Raw genomic sequence first — 20,452 nt, 5'->3', positions numbered from 1 at the left:
TAGGCCAGGTAAGTGCTAATAGTTGGTTGCCAAAATAAACGAACGTAGGCCGCTGAGAGGAGAGAGCCTGGGCCCAGCAGGACCCTGTCCTCCTCCTCCAGGCTGCCTCCCGGCTGGTATCCTGCCACACCCCGGAAAAAGGGAGGGGCTCCGGCCTCACCTGTCAGGGCCACTCAGCCGCCCCGCCACCCCGCCTCCCAGAGCCTCCGGAAGGCAGGGTAGATCCTGGGCGGGGTTTTCGGCCACAGGTACTGGAAGGTTCGGGGCGATTCTGATAGAGGCGCCGACCCCGAGGGAAGGGTGTGCGCTGAGCTGCTGAGAGAGCCACTTTACCTCCAGCCACGACCAGGTGAGAGATGGAGCCGGGGAGTTCTCTCTGCCCGCAGGCGCGCGCGCGCGCACACACACACACACACACTCGAGACTTGATCCCAGGGATCCAGCGGCAAGTGGAGACTCGGGCTCTCCACTCCTTGACCTCTGATCCCCTCTGGGCTGCACCCCACCTCGGGGCCTCGGCAAGCCGGGCATCCACCCCTGACAGCCCAGGCACCCACTACCCCTGCCCCAGCACGCAGGCTGCCTGATCTTTCCGTCAGTCCCCAAGCCGGACGCCCTCCTCAGCTCCCTTCACCTCCCTTTCTGGCAGATCTGATACTTGACCCTGTAAGGTATAGTTCGGATGGAGGCAGAAAAGGAGAGATGACCTCAACGGAAGTGGGTTACCTTTATTCAGGCAAGGAGGGGTGACAGTCGGCCTAACGACCAGGCAGAGCAAGAGGGATCAGGGAGGCTTCATATTTAAAGGGAGGTTTGTGGAAGCGATAAGGGAAACGTTGGTCAGGTGGGATGTTTTGGGTATTCTTTAGTTGAGATGGTATTTGTAGTTGGGCAGGGGGTGATAAGTCCTCTGGGCAAGGGCTGTTAAGTCTCTGGCAGATGTAGGGGATGGAAGGTTTCTGAACACGGGCTGATAAGTCCCAGATAGACACAACCTGCCTGGAGCATCAGAGCGGGATCTAAAGTTCGGTTTTGTTTTCTCCGATTCAGTAAGGGTCTTTGTTGTTTTCTTTTCTAGGCCCAAAGACTCCTTCAGAGCCCCCATCCCCTCCATCACCCCTGCTCTCCCTTCCCCACCCAAGGCTACCTGCCGCTTCCCTCCCTCCCTCCTGTCACCTGTTCTCCAGGAAACAACCTGAGAATGAATGGCCAGGACGGGCCGTAGTGACTGCTCCCCCACCTCCGGGAGGCACTGAGAGCAAGACCCTGGTCGGAGACCCGGGGTTGCGGCCGCGGCCCCTCCTCCGCCCGGGAGGTGGCAATATCCCCGGCTCCCTAGCTCCATCCTGAGTCCGTGCTTCCATTCTAGGCTGGACCTAAAGTCGGGGATATCAAAGCGGTAGCCCCACATGTTTGTCTTAAGCTCTTTCCCTGCGTTGTGATCATGGGGTGAATTTCAGGGAGAGGGGTGAATTTCAGGGAGAGGTGTGAATGCGGCGAAGCTGCCCACGCCCAGGGTAGGTGTGGCTGGGCGGGCACTGAGCTGGGTACCCAAGCCGACCTGGGGGAGGGGGCGGGAAGGGGCGGGGCTTTCAGAACGGACGGAGCCGGACATGCAAATTACAGGGTGAGCTCTGGTGCGCGGACAGATGCAGGCGAGGAGGGGAGGCTGCGGCCAGACTCCCAGAGCGGAGTGGATGAGACCAGCCCTGGGACAGAGAGGCGTGAACGAGAACGAGAACGTTTAAAAGGAGTCATGGGCAGATTTTGACGAACTCACTTTTCTGAGGGACCTGGAGGCTGGATTCCCCCTGCAAAGTTGGGGCTCCTTTCAGTTCCCTATCCTATCGCAACCTCCAATGAGATGAACCCCCAGGGGTCCCCCTCTCATCCCTCTCTGAAGGGTGTGATGCAGCTGTTAGGACGGAGGGCAGATAAGGACATGTACTTCCTGACCTCAGAGGGCTGGAGGGAAAGGCAGGCTCCTCCCACTTGCCTTGGATCGGGACTTTGCTCAGGACTCCAGCTGTCAGGGTTTTCCCTGCCGGAGCGCACCCCCAGAACCCCAGGACATGGGGGAGGGGTACGGGGCGGACCTACTTTCTAGGTCTCCTCCCCTCCCCACGGCGTTTTTGTTTTTTTTTTTGGTTGCCGCTGGGTCTTCCTTGGTGCTCCTAGGCTTTCTCTAGTTGCGGTAAGCAGAGGCTACTTTTCACTGGGGCGTAAGGCTTCTCGTTGCGGTGGCTTCTCTTGTCTCGGTTCCTGGCTCCACAGCAACGTCTCAGTAGTTGTGGTGCGCAAGCTGAGTTGCACGTGGCATGTGAAGTCTTCACTGACCAGGGATCACACTCAAGTCCTCTGCACTGGCAGGTGGATTCTTAACCATTGGACCCCCAGGGAAGTCCTTAACTCTATTTTTTTTTTTTTAAATCAAACTTCAATCATGGCAAGTGAATCACAGACACACTCACTCACTCTCTGGAATAACAGCCCCCAGAGTCAGCTCCATCCATTGTGTCTGTATCTGACCAATGCAGCTACTTTGTTGGTCTCAGAATTCCCAGCCTCTGATGAAACTGATTCCTCCTCTAGGTCTGCCCTCTTCACAGTCATGTCTGACTTCTCCCAATGATGTGTGTGATCTGTGGTCTAAATGCTAGATTTGACCATGACTCCTGCACCCAACTGCGCGACTTCACTTCCACTTTTCACTTTCATGCATTGGAGAAGGAAATGGCAACCCACTCCAGTGTGGAGAATCCCAGGGACGGGGGACCCTGGTGGGCTGCCGTCTATGGGGTCGCACAGAGTCGGACACAACTGAAGCGACTTAGCAGCAGTAGCAGCACCTGCACCCAAGGGGGCTTCCCAGGTGGCCCTAGTGGTAAAGAACCCGCCTGCCAGTGCAAGAGATGCAAGAGACGTGGGTTTGATCCCTAGGTCCAGATGATCCCCTGGAGGACAGCATGGCAACCCGGTCCAGTATTCTTGCCTGGAGAATCCCATGGACAGAGGAGCCTGGCAGGCTACAGTCCATAGGACCGCAAAGAGTTGGACACGACTGAAGAGACTTACTATGCAAACACACACACAACCAATAGGAAAAGTGGAAACCCACTGGTCGCTTGCCCAGAGCCCATATGGAACAGCATGTTTTGCTTCGTATGTGATAATATAAAAAATGTACCGCATGTGTATATGTGCCAGGGACTGTTTTAATCCTCAGAGAAGTGAAGCCACTTGTCCAGAATCACAGCTAATGACTTTAGGAGCCTAAAATCAACAGCCTGCAGCTGGAGGGTGTACACCTAACCACAGAGAGATGTGGTTACTGAGTCAAGTATGTTGACTGAAGGCTTCAGGTTCAGTGGCCTTATCTGGAGCTTGTGAGCAACAAGGCTGAGGCTCTCATGAGCAAAAGCTGAACTTTGAAATGAACCTTTAAAAAAAATTTATCTCATTTTTGATGGTGCTGGATCCTTGTTGCTGTACACTGGCTTTCTCTAGTTGCAGCAAGGGCAGAGGGAACTGCTCTTCGCTGTGGCATGTGGGCTTCTAATTGCAGTGGCTTCTCTTGTTGCAGAACATTGCCTCTAAACACCAGCTCAGTGGTTGCAGTGCATGGGCTCCACATGTGGAATCTTCCCGGACCAGGAACAGAACCTGTGTCTCCTGCATTGGTAGGTGGATTCTTATCCACTGTACCACCAGGGAAGTCCTTTGAAATGAACCTTACTCAGTAAACCCAGGCTCCCTAGTGCCTCTCTTTCAACGCAAAAGGGGCTAGAGGAGGTCGTACCACTCAGACTTCTATTTCTGGCTACGTTCAACACCTGGGGATTCCCAAAGAGCCCATACCCCCAAATTGGTTCGATTCAAATCCACGCATCTAGTTGACAAGCCTGAGTCTCTTCTGGAAAGTGAACCCTCCAGCGATCTTACTGGATTCAGAGGGTTTCAGTGACATGAATCAGAAGCAAGGCTGTGGCTTCATTAGGTCCTGTGATAACTTTTCTCAGCCATAATAAACCCAAAAGGACAAAGTCTGCATGGCTTCTGGCAGCTTCCCAGCTTCAATCAGGCCACCCCTAACTTGATTTAACCCCAACATTCTCTTCTTAGTGGCCAGTTTTAAAATATTCATTTATTTATGGCTGCACTGAATCTTGTTGCTGCGTGCAGGCTTTCTCTAGTTGCAGCGAGCGAAGACTACTCCTAGTTGAGGTGTGTGGGCTTCTCACTGCAGTGGCTTCACTTGTAGCGGGGCACAGGCTCTAGAGCTCAGGCTCAGTAGTTACGGCACACGGGCTTAGTTGCTCCTTGGCACGTGGGATCTTCCTGAACCAGGGATCAAACCCGTGTCCCCCGCATTGGCAGGAAGATTCTTATCCACCGAGCCACCAGGGGAAGCCCCCTTAATGGCCACTTGGCTCAGCAGCTGGCCCAGGAACACAAGCCCTAGACCAAATCAAATAGAAACTTCTATCTCTAAGCTACTGTGGTGCACAGCCTCCGGGATATGTTGTGGTTAAAGCTTGCCCAGGAGAAAGAGATGTACTTTAACCTGGGTGGGAACTCCACATTCCCAGAGAAGGAAGAAGGAAGTCTTCGAAAAAGTCGAGAGAATGGAAAGCGTCCCTCCCAGGACTCTTTCCAGACACTGGCATTCCCATTCACTCAGAGTCCACACCTGCTCAAACAGAGGTCAGAACCGGATTTCCCTGGGGCAACGTGTGTTGGCCCAGCCTAGACTGCAGAAGGACAAAGTCCATCAGTCTTTCTAGATGTGATCTTAGCAATGATAAGGTGTTCACTGTGAGGACATTACTTAATTACATACTTACTGGCTCCTAGCCACAAAATGGGGAGTCAGAATCAATTCCTTTCCTTCCTCTTCTTTCCTTACAGCTGCTTTTTTAAATGCTCAGCAACCATACCTTCAAAGTCTCATCCTTTGAGGGGGGTGTCTTTGATTTGTTTGAAATAATCTCAGCCAACAGCTTAATTAACTGCTTCTCTCTACAAACCACCGAGTCAAGGTGTATGATCCAGGATGGGGAATTCTCAATGCCCTGGACCTCCTCGAATGAGGTTGCAGGAGCATGTGGCATGAGAGGATGGTCATGTCCCAGGTCTCTAGTGGGACTGGCCACCGAGGGTCTTCGGCTTTGCACGGGAAGGAATTGAAGAGCGAACCACAAAAAAGTGAAAGCAAGTTTATTCAGAGAGATACACAGTCTGTGGGCTTCCCAGGTGGCACAAGTGGTAAAGAACCCACCTGCCAATGCAGGAGACGTAAGACATGGGTTCAATCCCTGGGTTGGGAAGATCCCCTGGAGGAGGGCATGGCAACCCACTCCAGGATTCTTGCCTGGAGAATCCCTTGGACAGAGGAGACTGGCGGGCTACAGTCCATAGGGTCACAAAGAGTTGGATACGTCTGAAGCAAGTTAGCATGCACGCACACACCCTATAGGCAGAATACGGACCATCTCAGAAAGTGAGAGCCACCCAGAGATGGGTGGTTAGCTTTTACAAGCTGGGATGTTTCATAGGCTAAGAAGTGGAAAGATTATTCCAACTATCTTGGAGAAGGGAGAAAGAGTTCCAGGAACTGGGTCATTGCCCACTTTTTGACTGTATATAGTCAGTCTCAGAACTGTCATGGCACCCGTGGGTGTGTCATCTAGCATCTGCTAATTATTCCAATGAGCGTAGAATGAGGCTCAAAGTCTACTGGAAGTCGAATCTTCTGCCATCTTGGACCTAATTGGTTCTCACTAGTTCTTGTTGCATCCTGTTTTTCTCAACGTCTGTGTCATTCTTCAAGGGTGTGTCCTGCCCCCTTCCCTCCTATCTCAATACCAGAGTAAGTCCCATGTATTTTCAGAAGGTCTGTCTGACGCAACCACCCTACTCCTGGAACTAACTTCTGTTGTAACCAGGGTTGAAAAGAACAGGTTGTACAGTTGTTCAAGTATTAGCAGATTTTCTAGGATTTCTTTTTTTTTTACTTTCTAATTTTTGGCTGTGCTGGGTCTTTGTTGCCGCATGCAAGATTTCTCTCGTTGCAACAAGCAGGGACTACTCTCCAGCTGTGCGTGGGCTTCTCATCGCGCTGGCTTCTCTTGTTTTGGAGCGTGGGCTCGAGAGCTTGGACTTTGGTAGTTGTGGGACACAGGCTTAGTTGCCCCACGGCATGTGGGATCTTCCTTAACCAGGGATCAAACCCATGCCCTCTGCATTGCAAGGCAGGTTCTTAACCACTGGACCACCAGGGAAGTCCTTTCTGGGATCTCTTGCCAGTAGTTGAAGTTCCTTTGAGATGCCTGCATGTCCCTTCAGCTATCTTCTGGTTACTGGCTCCCTGTGCTCCAGCCTGCATCTGATATGTCCAGCCACACCAATCCATACTCTCCCTTTCCAAACTGCCTGCTGTGGTTTCATAGTATGAACTTTGGGTATTTGTTCCCAGTTCCTAGCCTGGCGGGCTGCAGTCCAAGGGGTCACAAAGAGTCAGACATGACTGAGCATGCACGCACACCCATGTATACTCACAGTCAATAAACATCCACATTTCAAAATACAATTTGTATATGCATAGTGTATGCATATGCTCACACATACACATGTGGTATTTGTTCACAACCACCCTCACACCACATATATAGTACATACTCAGTATGTACACAGTACAAATATCACTCAGATATTTTGAGTTTGGTACCAGGATGACAACAATAAAGCAAATATTGCAACAACATAAGTTGTTGCTTTGGTTTTGGTTCCCCAGTGCATATAAAAGTTGCATTTACCCTATACTGTAGTCTATTAGGTGTGCAATAGCTTTATGTCTTAAAAAACAAACCCAATGTACATAACTTAATTAAAAAACAGGTGATTGCTAAAATATGCTCACCATCATCTGACAATCTGGGGTTGCTGCAAACCTTCAATTTATATAAAAAAAAATACAGTAATCATGAAGCACAATAGAATCAAGTGTGCCTCTATATATACAGCCATACAATACAATGTACGTTCATATGCACACAATTTCACAGAACATAAGTACACAATGTAAAGATACCATATATACTCATGAAATGCACATGCCATGTGTGTATACATACATACAATGCATATACATGTGTAAACATGCACATGTGGGTCCAATGGAAACACAATCATGTAACACACACTCCAGAGATATACCTGCATACATGTACACGAGCACTCACACTTACGTCCATGCACACATAGAGCCAATCCACAAGCACATATTCCCCACAATGTCTGCAAACACAGCTGTGCCGCCAGCTTCATGTACAACCCCAGGGCCTCCCTCCCCCCAGCTAACCGGTTCCCTGCTCTCCCTCCCCAGACAGCCATGCTCAGCACGCAGACATTTTTCTTCTTCCCCACGGCCCCCTTCATCCTCTTTGTCTTCACGGCTTCCACCATATTTCACCTTCATCAGAGGCTAGAGAAGATGCAACCCACGTGGGAGTTAGAGGCACTGGAGCCAGCAACTATGGAGACGCCCTCGCGTCCCCAGCCGAGGCCCCAGCTCAAGGGCATGTGGACCATCAATGCCATAGGCCGCCTGGGGAACCAGATGGGGGAGTACGCCACCCTGTACGCCCTGGCCAAGATGAACGGGCGCGCCGCCTTCATCCCGCCCCAGATGCACAGCACGCTGGCCCCCATCTTCCGAATCACACTCCCGGTCCTGCACGACGCCACGGCCAGGAGCGTCCCCTGGCAGAACTACCACCTGAACGACTGGATGGAGGAGCAGTACCGCCACATCCCGGGGGAGTACGTGCGCCTCACCGGCTACCCCTGCTCCTGGACCTTCTACCACCACCTCCGCGCCGAGATCCTCCAGGAGTTCACCCTGCACGCCCACGTGCGTGAGGAGGCCCAGAACTTCCTGCGGGGTCTGCGGGTGAATGGCAGTCGGCCGAGCACCTATGTGGGGGTCCACGTGCGTCGAGGGGACTACGTCCACGTTATGCCCAACGTGTGGAAGGGCGTGGTGGCTGACCGGCGATACCTAGAGCAGGCCCTGGACTGGTTCCGTGCTCGCTACAGCGCCCCCATCTTTGTGGTCTCCAGCAATGGCATGGCCTGGTGTCGGGAAAACATCAACGCCTCCCGTGGCGACGTGGTCTTTGCCGGCAATGGCAACGAGGGCTCGCCCGCCAAGGATTTTGCCTTGCTCACGCAGTGTAATCACACCATCATGACCATTGGGACATTCGGGATCTGGGCCGCCTACCTCGCAGGTGGAGAGACCATCTACCTAGCCAATTACACCCTCCCAGACTCTCCCTTCCTCAAAGTCTTTAAGCCAGAGGCAGCCTTCCTGCCAGAGTGGATTGGGATCCCTGCTGACCTGTCCCCACTCCTCAAGCACTGATGTTGGCTAGTTCTTGGCACCCCATTCTCCTTTTTGGGCTCCCCCAAGATCAGTTCTGGGGTGTGAGGAGCACATTGTTACATGTTCCAGGGGGCTTCCCTCTTGTACTGTAATGCTTCAGGCTGCAAGCGACAGAAGTCCCAACTAACTTGTTTAAATAACATATTCATGAGTCTCACACAGCATGACCAGAGACGGCGGGTCTCCGGGGTTAATTCAGCAGCTCAACAGGTCATCAGCAATCCCAGTACCATCTATCTTGTTGAGCTTCCATAATCTCTTAAATCAGCTGCCATATGCTCCTTTTGGTCCCAAGAGGGCTGCCACATACCCAGGTGTTGCACAGATATCCTTTTTCCAAGGCAGTAAAAAGAAGTTTGTTTTTATCTTATGTCCCCTTTGAAGAGTGTGGGAAACCTTCCAAATCTCCCTGCAACTGGTCCCAGGTCTCATTGACCAGAAGGGTGTCACATGCCCTCTGACGCCTTATAAGGCATGGTGAATTAGACCCTGGGTTGACTTAGCTTCAGATCAATAAATCATTGCTCCCTGCAGCTGTGGAATCAATGGGCCTCCTCTGAAGGACATTGTGGCTTGCAATAAGAAAATTGGGGTGCTCTTACCAAGGAAGAAGGAAGGAATGTCTGCAGGGTGCAAAACAGGGAAGCCTTGAATAATTGTACAGGTTGGTCACTGCATAAAGGCATTTGGCCAAGGAGGCAAGGGGGGCTTGCATAGAGCCGATGGTCTGCTCTCCAAGCCATGTGTCCCTGGGACTGTGTCCATCCAGCAGGCTCTCTTTTTTCTAGAAGTTAGTCTTCTCAGAGTGGGGACCTTTTGTCCAATTTTCATAAGAGAGCTGTATTGGCTAGTAGTTGGAATCCAAGCCCACATGCCCCATCTCTGCAGCCCTGACTTCTACCACGTACCACGACTATTGCTAAGAACTCATAGACCAGTGTGGCTCAATGAACTTGACAAGAGTCCATTCATCCTTTTAGTAAATGCCTGTCATGATGAACCCAACAGGATCCCTGCTCTCAAGGGCTGTGTTGACAAAACATGATGGCTTAAAGTGACAGCAGTTAATTCTTTCCCGCTGGTCAGTGGATCAGCTGGGTAAGTCTCTGCTGCATGCAATGCTGGCTGAGGTCTCTTATGAAGCTGCATTTCTATGGTGCTCATTCGGAGTATCCTGCAGGACAGGATAGCTCAGACTCCCTCACAACATGGCTTTCAAGTTGTTTGCCGACACATTTGCTATGGGAGTCTTCAGGTATCCTCATCATGTAGAAAGTAGAGCTATCTGAAGCTGCCATGCTGTGAGGAAGTCCAAACACAATGGGAGGCCCCACAGAGATGCTCCGATTAACAGTCATAGCTGAGCCGAGCTTCATCCCAGCCCAGGCATCAGAAATGTGAATGTAGAAGCCTCCAGTTGTTCCAGTCAACCTCACATTTCTGGCAAGCCAGCTCAGTCTCCTGACAACATGTTGCAGAGTCAGGCCATATCTGAATTCCTGAATCACAGATTCTATGAGTATAGTAATACTCTGATTGTATGCCAGTGAAGTGTTGGGATGATCTGTTGGGCAGTCATAAGTAACTGAGTAACAAACTAAATAGATTATTCTCTGTATTTGCAAAATCTTTTATGACTTGGCATGAAATAGGCCAACATGAACTTCTCCACCTGACTTGAGATCCCACATGCAAAGGTCCTGTGGCAGAGGGGAGTCTAGTGAAATGAGACTGGTGTGACTGGAGTACATGGAGACAGATATAAATGGAGAAGTTAGCAGGGTGGGACTGAAATGCCTTATGGACCAGGATAATAAGGACTCTGGGTTTTATTCTAAGACCAATGGGAAGCCATCAAAGGGCTTTCATTAGAGGCATGATATGATCTGATTTGGGGCTTCCCAGGTGCCTTAGTGGTAAAAGAATCCACTTGCCAATCCAGGAATAGCAGGAGATGCAGGTTCAATTCCTGGGTCAGGAAAATCCTCTAAAGGAGGAAATGGCAACCCATTCCAGTATTCTTGCCTGGAGAATCCCATGGACAGAGGAGCCTGGCAGGTTACAGTCCAGAGGGTCACAAAGAGTTGGACAGGACTGAACACACACACACACGCAAGTATATAATCTGATTTGCTGTGTGGATGTATCTGTCTTCTATGTGGAGGTAAGACTGTAGGGGCAAGGGTGGAGAAAAAGAGACCAGTCAGAAGGTTACTGTACCATTCCCAGCACCCTTTGATAGTGGAGCAAGGAGGTAATGGTGACATAGAAGTTTCATTTCAAGACTCCTAGTGTCTCTCTGCCACAGTTTGACATTCCTGAAAATGACGATCCAATAGCTCAATCGGATGGATATTTGAGTCAGGCATCTGCCGTGAGTCAATTACCTGAGGCCATGGGGAGGGGATCACCTAATACCAACATGGCCACTGTGTTCATAAGGGGGTTGGTTCAAGAAAAGGTAATGAAAGAATACCCTAAGAACTGGGAATATGCTCCAAAAATGAATACATAGGGAAGAAAAGGTTTGCCACTCACATTTCAATGATGAAGCAAGTTATGTAGTCATACCCAATTTCAAAGAGATGTTGAGAAAAGATTAATCAGTGGATCTAAGAAAGAAATGAAAAAGTGTATTCAATACAAATTTGAGGATTATCCCAGGTAGCTCTAGTGGTAAAGAACCTACCTGCTAATGCAGGAGACAGAAGAGACGAGGGTTTGATCCCTGGGTCGGGAAGATCCCCTGGAGGAGGGCATGGCAACCCACTCCAGTATTCTTGCCTGGAGAATCCCATGGACAGAGGAGCCTGGTGGGCTACAGTCCACAGAGCCAGACATGACTGAAGTGATTTAGTACTTAACCCAAGAAGAGCATCTCAGAAAAGTGTGAGAACTGTTCCATTGGTTAGAAATCAATAGTTATATAAGATGTTTTGGGTTTTTTTTTTTTTTTTGAGTCAGTGGATTGTACACCAAATGACATGTTATTGACAGTTTACATAATCCAGATCTAAAAGTCATCCTGGGTCATCCAGGGTCACGTGACCCCTTATAAGCTCAAGAAGGAATGTTATCTTTCAAGGAGTTGTCTCGATGTTGCTGGGAGAACAGGGCCCTTCATGGTTGAGCAGGTATTCCTGCCCATGGGGAAGGTTTGGTCGATGGGTAGTAGACACATGATGCACAGTGTGGGGAGAGGGGAGGTCAAAGGGCAGAGAAGCATTTTTATGTTTAAATTTTTCTTGTCTTGCCATAAAGCATGTGTTTTATATCGCCAGAGGGTGAGCTAGAGCAACCTGCCCACGTGCCTCAGGTTCGTGCACAGCTCTAATAGACGACTACCTCACATCCCCTTGCAGGCCCGTGTGGTCTCTCTGGGTGGTGCTCTTGGGACCGGTTTCTTGTGGCTTGGTACCCATGGAATGGAAGGCCACACTACTTTACTCAGCTGATAAGTTTCTTGGTAATTCTATTGAAGGAGTCCCCTTTCAAATTTCCAGCCTTATTTTATACAGCTTGAGTGGGTGGTGATCACTAGACCAGGGTTTGCTATTTAAAAAAAATAAATGCAACATTCATTTATTAATTTAGCATTCTCTATTTTCTTCATGGACATCTAAAAATGAATTTGGGGAGTCATATTTTACATGCTTCTAAATTAAAGTGCATCACAGTGGGTCATAGTTTCCAAAAACGGCCATGACGTCGCCCTCTGCATTTCAGCTGCCCCCAAAGCCTTCCCCTGCCTGTCCCCACCTCAGTAAATGGCACTGTCTGTTTACTTCAACCAAACACTTAAACTTACTCTGGATTTTTTTCTTTCACAGGTAATCGAACAGCAAGTTGTCAGCTTTCCCTTGAAAATGTACCCTGAATCTGATCTTTTTTTTCTTAATCATCACCATTCCATCCTGGTGGAAGTCACCACCATCTCCACCTGGACATGTGTACAAGTCTCTCTAAAAACAAGCTAAACAGGGACTTCCCTGGTAGTCCAGTGGTTAAGATTCTGGCGCTTTCAAAAAAAAAAAAAAGATATATTTTCATGTTTGCAATATCCACATTTCACAAGGCTCACATGCAGAGTATGTAAACAGTGCCTATAAGTCAGTAAGAAAAAGACAATTACTTCATTAGAAAACATGGGCCAAAAAAAAAAGAGGGTTTGAAAACGGTGATTAACAAGTGTCAGCACATGAAGATGTGTGTTCAAGTGGCTTATTTTCCTTCCACCTCAGTTACCGTCCCGAGGTCTGCCCTCAACTGCTTCATTTTACATTTCATCCTCTCCAGCCCATAGCCTGCTCCGCTCACCTCAGATCCTGGAGGGTGACTGTATGGGGCAGGATATTAGGATGGGAGGTATTTCTCCTGGGATGATTCCTCACTGCTACATCTTCTATCATTACCTAGGAAATTATTCTGACCCCCAAAATTCTACATTTCTGCTTTTTAACCCACTCAGTTTGCGGTACTTTGCTACAGCAACCCTGCTGCTAAGTCGCTTCAGTCGTGTCCGACTCTGTGCGACCCCATAGACTGAAGCCCACCAGGCTCTCCCGTCCCTGGGATTCTCCAGGCAAGAACACTGGAGTGGGTTGCCATTTCCTTCTCCAATGCAGGAAAGTGAAAAGGGAAAGGGAACTCGCTCAGTCGTGTCCGCCTCTTAGTGACCCCATGGACTGTAGCCTAGCAGGCTCCCTACAGCAACCCTAGGAGACTAATTCAGTATGGTGCTGGAGAAGACTCTTGAGAGTCCCTTGGACTGCAAGGAGATCAAACCAGTCAGTCCTAAAGGAAATCAACCCTGAATACTCATTCAAAGGAGTGGTGCTGAAACTCCAAAACGTTGGCTACTTGATTTGAAGTGCTGACTCATTGGAAAAGACCCTGATGCTGGGAAAGATTGAGGGCAGGAGGAGAAGGGGGTGACAGAGGATGAGATGGTTGGATGGCATCACCGACTCAATGGACATGAGTTTGAGCAAACTCTGGGAGATGGTAAAGGACAGGGAAGTCTGGTGTGCTGCAGCCCATGGGGGTGGCAAAGAGTTGGACTCGACTTGGCGACTGAACAAGATACGAGGGGAGAGAGTTGTTTCTGATGGTTTTATGGAGTTTCTTCAGTTAACCAAGCTTGGTTAAAAGGTTGGTTGTGCCCTATCTGTTCAATTTAATTATGTTCTTGGTTATGGGGTGTTCTTTTCTAAGAATTAGCATTCCCTGGGGGTTCTATCCATGGCTCATTTTTCTCCCTGGGTGATTTCATAGTTTCATAGCTATATTTTGATGACTCTCACATTTTTATTTTAGGGCCAGAAACATTCCTTTAGACCAAAAAAAAAAAAAAAAAAACACTTTAATAATAGAATTACTTTAAAAATTCCAGGGAATTCCCTGGGTGTCTGCTGGTTAAGACTCTACACTTTCACTGCAGAGGGCATGGGTTCGATCTCTTGTCAAGGAACTAAAACCCCACATATGCCTCACAGCACAGCCAAAGGGGAAAAAAAAAGAAAAATTCCAAAAGCAGAGAGTGCTGAGAAAAGGAGGCTCTACCAGATGTTAAAGACTAACGTCACGCCTCAATAAATAAAACAGTGTGATCCCAGTGCATGGAAAACAGATGAAAGGAACTGCTTGGAAAGGTCAGAGATGGATAGAAATCCACTGGGGAATTTAATGCAGGTTGAGAATAGCATTACAAATTAGTGATTGAAGAATGGCTTCTTAACAAACAATGGTGACACATCTAGAGGAGAAAAAGCAAGCTCATAAAAAGAAAACTTAAAAAATAGAAAATTTAAAAACCCAAGTATAAAATGGAAAAAGATCATGTGTCATTTTGTATTCAAATATGGAATCATATGAACTTGAGCAACTTGCTGTTCTTTATAAATCTGCTATGTAAAGGGGGCTTCCCTGGGGGCTCCGTGGTAAAAGAATCTGCTTGTCAGTCCAGGAGTGGAAGGAGATGTGGGTTCTATCCCTGGGTTGGGAAGATCCCTTGGAGAAGGAAACGGCAACCTGCTCCAGTATTGTTGCCTGGAAAATCCCACGGACAGAGAAGCCTGGCGGGTTACAGTCCATGGGGTCGCCAAGAGTCGGGCACAACTGAGCGACTGAACGCACGTTTTTCCAGTGTGTGGAAGCAGCGCTCTTCCAGTTCCTTTGGTACTTGCAGAAAATTCTGTTGTATTCATCAACTGTGGCACATCCATACTCTAACTGAAGGTTTTAAGGGTGTTTGTTGTTTTTTGCTTTTACAAATAATGCTGGGGAGAATATCCTTGTCATTTGCCATTTTTGGCTGTAGTGTGAAAAATCTTTATGCATGCGTACTAATACTTCTTTTTAAGGATATATTATTAGAATTGAAATTTCTAGGTCGTGGAGTATGCATTTAAAATCAATTGTGCTGCATAACTTGTGGGAAAAAAAAAGTTCTGTCCCAGCCCATTCTCCCACAGTCTTGCCAAAGTTGAACATTACTATCTTTTAAATCTTTCTCTGATTTTTTTTTGCCTGTGCTGAATATTTGCTTTGCAGCTCAGAGGCTTTCTTTAGTTGCTGTCCAAGGGCTCTAGAGCATGTGGTCTCAGGGCAAGCACGAAAGTTGTTGCAGCATGCAAGCTCTCTAGTTGTGGCAGGGCTGCTTAGCTGCCCAGCAGCAGGAGGGATCCTAGTTCGTTGATCAGGGATGAAACCCACATTCTCTGTATTGGAAGGCGGATTCTTAATCACAGGACCACTAGGGGAGTCCCTCTTCAGTTTCTTTGGCAGGGATGGGGGGTGGGGCATGGAAATGGCATCTTTTTCGATTATATTTCTTTTTGAGTAAGATCTCTTTTAGTCTTTTTATCACTTCTCCTGAGCTTTGAAGTCAGTCTACTAAGCCAGAGTCTCAGATTCTCAAACTCGAAAGGCCAAGGTGAATTCAGTAATTCTTCATTTTGCTCCCCTTAAGCTATTTCTCTTTCGAATCTTTTCTCATCAGCCACACCAAGCCCTCTGCGTCAACCCAACCCTGGGTTTTAATTCTTTCCTTTTCTTTATTTGCCACCTTCTGTCAGTTACAAAGTCCTGATGGTTATTTTTTTAATTCTGACATCGTACATGTCAAACATTCATAAAATGTACAGTTTAAAGAATAACAGAGCAGAAACCTCTATCCAGATTAAGGCCAGATGTTTCCAGGGACCCCACGACCACTCTCAGGTTCGATGATTTGCTGGAATGACTCACAGGACTCAGCAAAGCCACTGGACTCACGTTTGTGTTTTATTACCATGAAAAGATGGGGCTTTCCAGATGGTGCTGCTGCTGCTGCTGCTAAGTCACTTCAGTCGTGTCCGACTCTGTGCGACCCCATAAACTGAAGCCCACCAGGCTCTCCCGTCCCTGGGATTCTTCAGGCAAGAATACTGGAGTGGGTTGCCATTTCCTTCCCCAATGCAGGAAAGTGAAAAGGGAAAGGGTCGTGTCCAACTCTTAGTGACCCCATGGACTACAGCCTACCAGGCTCCTCCATCCATGGGATTTTCCAGACAAGTGTACAGGAGTGGGGTGCCATTGCCTTCTCCTCCAGATGGTGCTAGTTAGTGGTAAAGAACCCTCCTGCCAGTGCAGGAGACACAGGAGATGCGGGTTTGATTCCTTGGCCAGGAAGATTCCCCTGGAGAAGGGCCCGGCAACCCACTCCAGTATTCTTCCCTGAAGAATCCCATGGAGAGAGGAGTCTGGCAGGCTATAGTCTATGGGGTCTCAAAGAATTGTGCATGGCAAGTGACCTTGCATGCATGCATGCACAGTGAAAAGATACAAATTAAAATCAGCAGAGGCAAAAGGGACACAGAGTAGAGTTCAAGAGAGATCAGGTGGAAGCTTCCAGGGGTCTCTCCTAGTGGTGTCATATGAACAGCACTTAATTCTTCTGGCAACCATGTGTGACAACACAGTGCTAAGTATTGCCAAACAGAGAAGCTCCTGCAAGCCTTGTTGTCCAGGATTTTTACTGTGGGTCCGTCACGTAGGAATGTCTGGATGCCCTTGTAACTGACCTCAGCTACTCAGTCTCCCAGCACCACCAGAAGTCAAGCTGATACAGTGCAGTCCAAGCCCCCAAGTAAACAAAGACACTCTTATCAGGTAGGACAAGCCAAGGGCTTTGAGGTTATGTGCCAGGAGCCAGTCATGGGTCAGTCCTCTCTTTGGAATACACGGGGTTTGAGCATCCCAAGACTGCTGAGTTCACCCTTTAATGCACACCTGGGATGCTATCAGAAAACCTCTCTCCCCTACTGCAGCTAACGGTGACTCTCAGTTTTGCTGGCATATTTCTATCTTTCTTTATCCTTTTACCATCTCTAGATGGGTCTGTAAACACAATCATTTTGTTCTACTTGGTTTGTTTGGTTTGTTTTTTTGGCTGTGCCACTTGGCATGTGAGCCCCCTGCATTGGCAGTATGGAGTCTTAACCACTGGACCACCAGGGAAGCCCCTGCCTTGGTCTTTATTTCCCAGTTTTAGTGAAACACAGTTCATGGACAGTAATAGTCACTCACTTGATAGCAGCATTGTTCATTATAGCCAAAAAGTAAAAACAACCGAAATGTCCATCAACTCCTGAAGGAATAAACAAAATGCAGTGGGTCCTTAAAATGGCATATTATTCATCCATAAAAAGGAGCGAAATTCTGTGGCCAAAAGTGGGGGTCTGGCTGCTTACTGCTCAAAGGCTAAGAGGCAAAGTTTGTGGCAAGGAAAGTCGGCGTTGTTTTGGATGCTGGTAACTGGGGGCAGGGAGGGTGGGCTTCTGTTCAGAGGCGGACCCCCGCCACCACCCGCTCCACCACGCCCTGACAATCAGCGGGAAAGAGGTTTCATAGACCGAAGGAGGAGGCTACGTGCAGAAATGTCACAGACAGCTCCGATAGTCATCTTGAAATTGGTCATGTGGTGATATGATCAGCGTCATCCTGATTGTTTTAAATACAGTTAATCTTCAGGTACAGGGTCCGTTTTTTCCCATTTCCTTGAGGCCAGTTCTCAGAATTGTAGCAGCTCATGTCCTGGCTACCGTCTGGTCATCGTTTAGTTAATTTCTTCAACCCCGTGGAGATTTCAATATCTACTATTATCTATTACGTAGCCCTTGAAGAGGAACTAAGCGTCCTTGACTCTGCTTACTAAATTGTTATTTTTTCATCCTGTTGGACTGCTTTTCTTTGCTTCTGCATTTTCTCCCTTCTCTGATTAAATTAATTCTTTGACTAAAGTTTTTCCACAGACAAAAGGCAAGCAGAAGACGTGATGGGGAAGAACCATGGGATCCTGCTCTGTTTCAGTACTGTACATGCTAAAACATACGCTAGCCTTGGAAACATTATGCTGAGTGAAAGAAGCTGAACACATGGACCACTAACGATTCCATGCATATGAAATGTCCAGAACAGGCAAACCCAGAGAGACAAAAAGTAGATTAGGAGTTGCCTAGGGGGAGGAGGCTTCCCCTGTGGCTCAGACGGTAAAGAACCTGCCTGCAATGCAGAAGATCCAGGTTCGATCCCTGGATCGGGAGGATCCCCTGGAGGAGGGCACGGCTACCCACTCCATTGTTCTTGCCTGGAGAATTCCATGGACAGAGGAGCCTAGTGGGCTGCAGTCCATGGGATCCCAAAGAGTCAGACACAACTGAGTGACTAACTTCACACACACACACACACACACACACACACACACAGTGGGGGAAGTTTGCGAGGAAATGGGCAGTGACTGGTAACGGGTATATGGTTTTCTTTGTGGGGATGACAACGTTCTGATATTGATTGTGATGCTGGATCGGCAACTCTGTGAGTATCCTAAAAAACAACCACTGATCTGCTTCTGTTACCAATCCAGACTTTGGTCTGCTTGCTCATGTGCAGTAAAGCCAATCTGCTGACACTGGGTTGTGGCGAAGCAAAGCACAGCATTTACTGCAGGCGCCAAGCAAGGAGTCCAGGCAGCTGGTGCTTAAAAGACCCAAACTTCCCCGTGGCTTTTAGGGGAAGATTTTTAAAGATAGGAGCAGAAGGGTGGTTGTGGGGTATGTAATCAGCTCTTGGACATTCTGATTGGTTGGTGGTCAGGTCATCAGAAGTCAACATCATCAGCCTTCTGGTTCCAACCAGTCTGGGGTCTGCAAACTTGTGGGCAGCATATAATTAACGCCTTTCACCTGGTGGGAGTTTCAGTATCTGCAAAACGGCTCAAAGGATGACTCAGAATATTATGTACAGCCCTTGAGGAGGAACTAAAGGTCTTTGACTTAAAACAAATTATTTGTTTTTTGGCTATACTAGATATTTGTTGCTGTGTGTGGGCTTTCTCTAGTTGTGAGTGGGGGCTATTCATTGCAGTGGGCAGGCTTCTGGTTGCAGAGCATCGTCTCTGGGGCTTCAGTAGTGGAAGCACATGGGCTCAGTCGTTGTGGCGGACAGGGCTAGTTGCCGTGGCATGTGGGATCCTCTTGGCCCAGGGATGGAACCTGTGTCCTCTGCATTGGCAGGCGGATTAACTACTGGACCACCAGGGAAGTCCAACAATTACTGACACTTAATGAGCATTTAAAAGACGCTTACTCCTTGAAAGGAAAGTTATGACCAACCTAGATAGCATATTCAAAAGCAGAGACATTACTTTGCCAACAAAGGTCTGTCTAGTTAAGGCTATGGTTTTTCCAGTGGTCATGTGTGGATGTGAGAGTTGGACTGTGAAGAAGGCTGAGCGCCGAAGAATTGATGCTTTTGAACTGTGGTGTTGGAGAAGACTCTTGAGAGTCCCTTGGACTCCAAGGATATCCAACCAGTCCATTCTAAATGAGATCAGCCCTGGGTGTTCTTTGGAAGAAATGATGCTGAAGCTGAAACTCCAGTACTTTGGCCACCTCATGCAAAGAGTTGAATCATTGGAAAAGACTCTGATGCTGGGAGGGATTGGGGGCAGGAGGAAAAGGGGATGACAGAGGATGAGATGGCTGGATGGCATCATCGACTCAATGGACGTGAGTCTGAGTGAACTCCGGGAGTTGGTGATGGACAGGGAGGCCTGGCGTGCTGCGATTCATGGGGTCGCGAAGAGTCAGATACGACTGAGCGACTGAACTGAACTGAACTGTATGCCAGCATTGTTCTAAGCACTTTACACAAGTTAACTTGGTTATTCCTCACACCAACCCCACAAAGTACTATTGCCTTTGTTCCCATTATATGGATGAAGGAACTGAGGCACCGAGAGTTTGAATGGCTTACTCTAGGCCATGAAGTTAGTGATGGAGAGATAAGTCCACTCGGGTGGATTTGACCCCAGAGATGAGACTCTCAGCCACCCTGGCACCTGCCACCGTGTCAACACACTCCTGGGTGTTTCCCAGAGAAAGTCTCCCACGGGTCCCCAAGGGGCTGTGCTTGATGATGACGATGAGGGAGAGGAGGATGAGTGATGGAGATGGTGAGGGTGAGGATGACGGTCTTGGGTGGTTGGGGGAGCTGGGAGCTGGGGGGTGGCCACCACCGGTACAACAGAAAGAAAAAATAAGGTGGAGGTAAAAGTCAGACTAGAAGTCAGCATTGGAAGCAGCCAACTAGATATGTGGTAACAGAGAAGGAAGGGAAAAAGAGACAGGGAAGAAGGGGTGGGGTGGAAAGAGAAGAGGAAGAATTTTTTTTTTTTTTAAAGGAATTCTCTGGTGGTCTTGTGGTTAGGACTCTGGGCTTTCAAGGCCAAGGGAGTGGGTCTAATCCCTGATTAGGCAACTATGATCCCACAAGCTGCACCACCAGAAGAAAAGAAAGAAGAAAGAGAGAGAAATACATACCTATATATATGTATATTTTTCTCCAGTCTACCCAATGAATATGAATGTACCCTTCTGGGGAATATGTCTGTAAGCTAAATTGGTAATTTGGGTAGTTTGTCAAACATTGGGCTTCTCTGGTGGCTCAGATGGTAAAGAATCTTCC

General features: G+C 48.3%; 1 protein-coding gene across 1 annotated transcript; it reads left to right on the top strand.

Annotated features, from left to right (window-relative positions):
* Window positions 1-212: 212 nt before the first annotated feature.
* On the top strand, window positions 213-12,459 carry LOC102283305 (fucosyltransferase 2 (H blood group)). Its single transcript, XM_014478127.2, has 2 exons — window positions 213-349; window positions 7,385-12,459. Exon 2 carries the CDS (start codon window positions 7,391-7,393, stop codon window positions 8,423-8,425), a length of 1,035 nt encoding a protein of 344 aa, XP_014333613.1. The 5' UTR covers window positions 213-349; window positions 7,385-7,390; the 3' UTR covers window positions 8,426-12,459.
* The last annotated feature ends 7,993 nt before the right edge of the window (window positions 12,460-20,452 follow it).

Source organism: Bos mutus, chromosome 18 (genome assembly GCF_027580195.1).
Source record: "Bos mutus isolate GX-2022 chromosome 18, NWIPB_WYAK_1.1, whole genome shotgun sequence".
Classification (NCBI taxonomy): Eukaryota; Metazoa; Chordata; class Mammalia; order Artiodactyla; family Bovidae; genus Bos; species Bos mutus.
The sequence above is the reverse complement of the archived record's forward strand: the minus strand, read 5'-3'. Positions and strand labels throughout refer to the sequence as shown.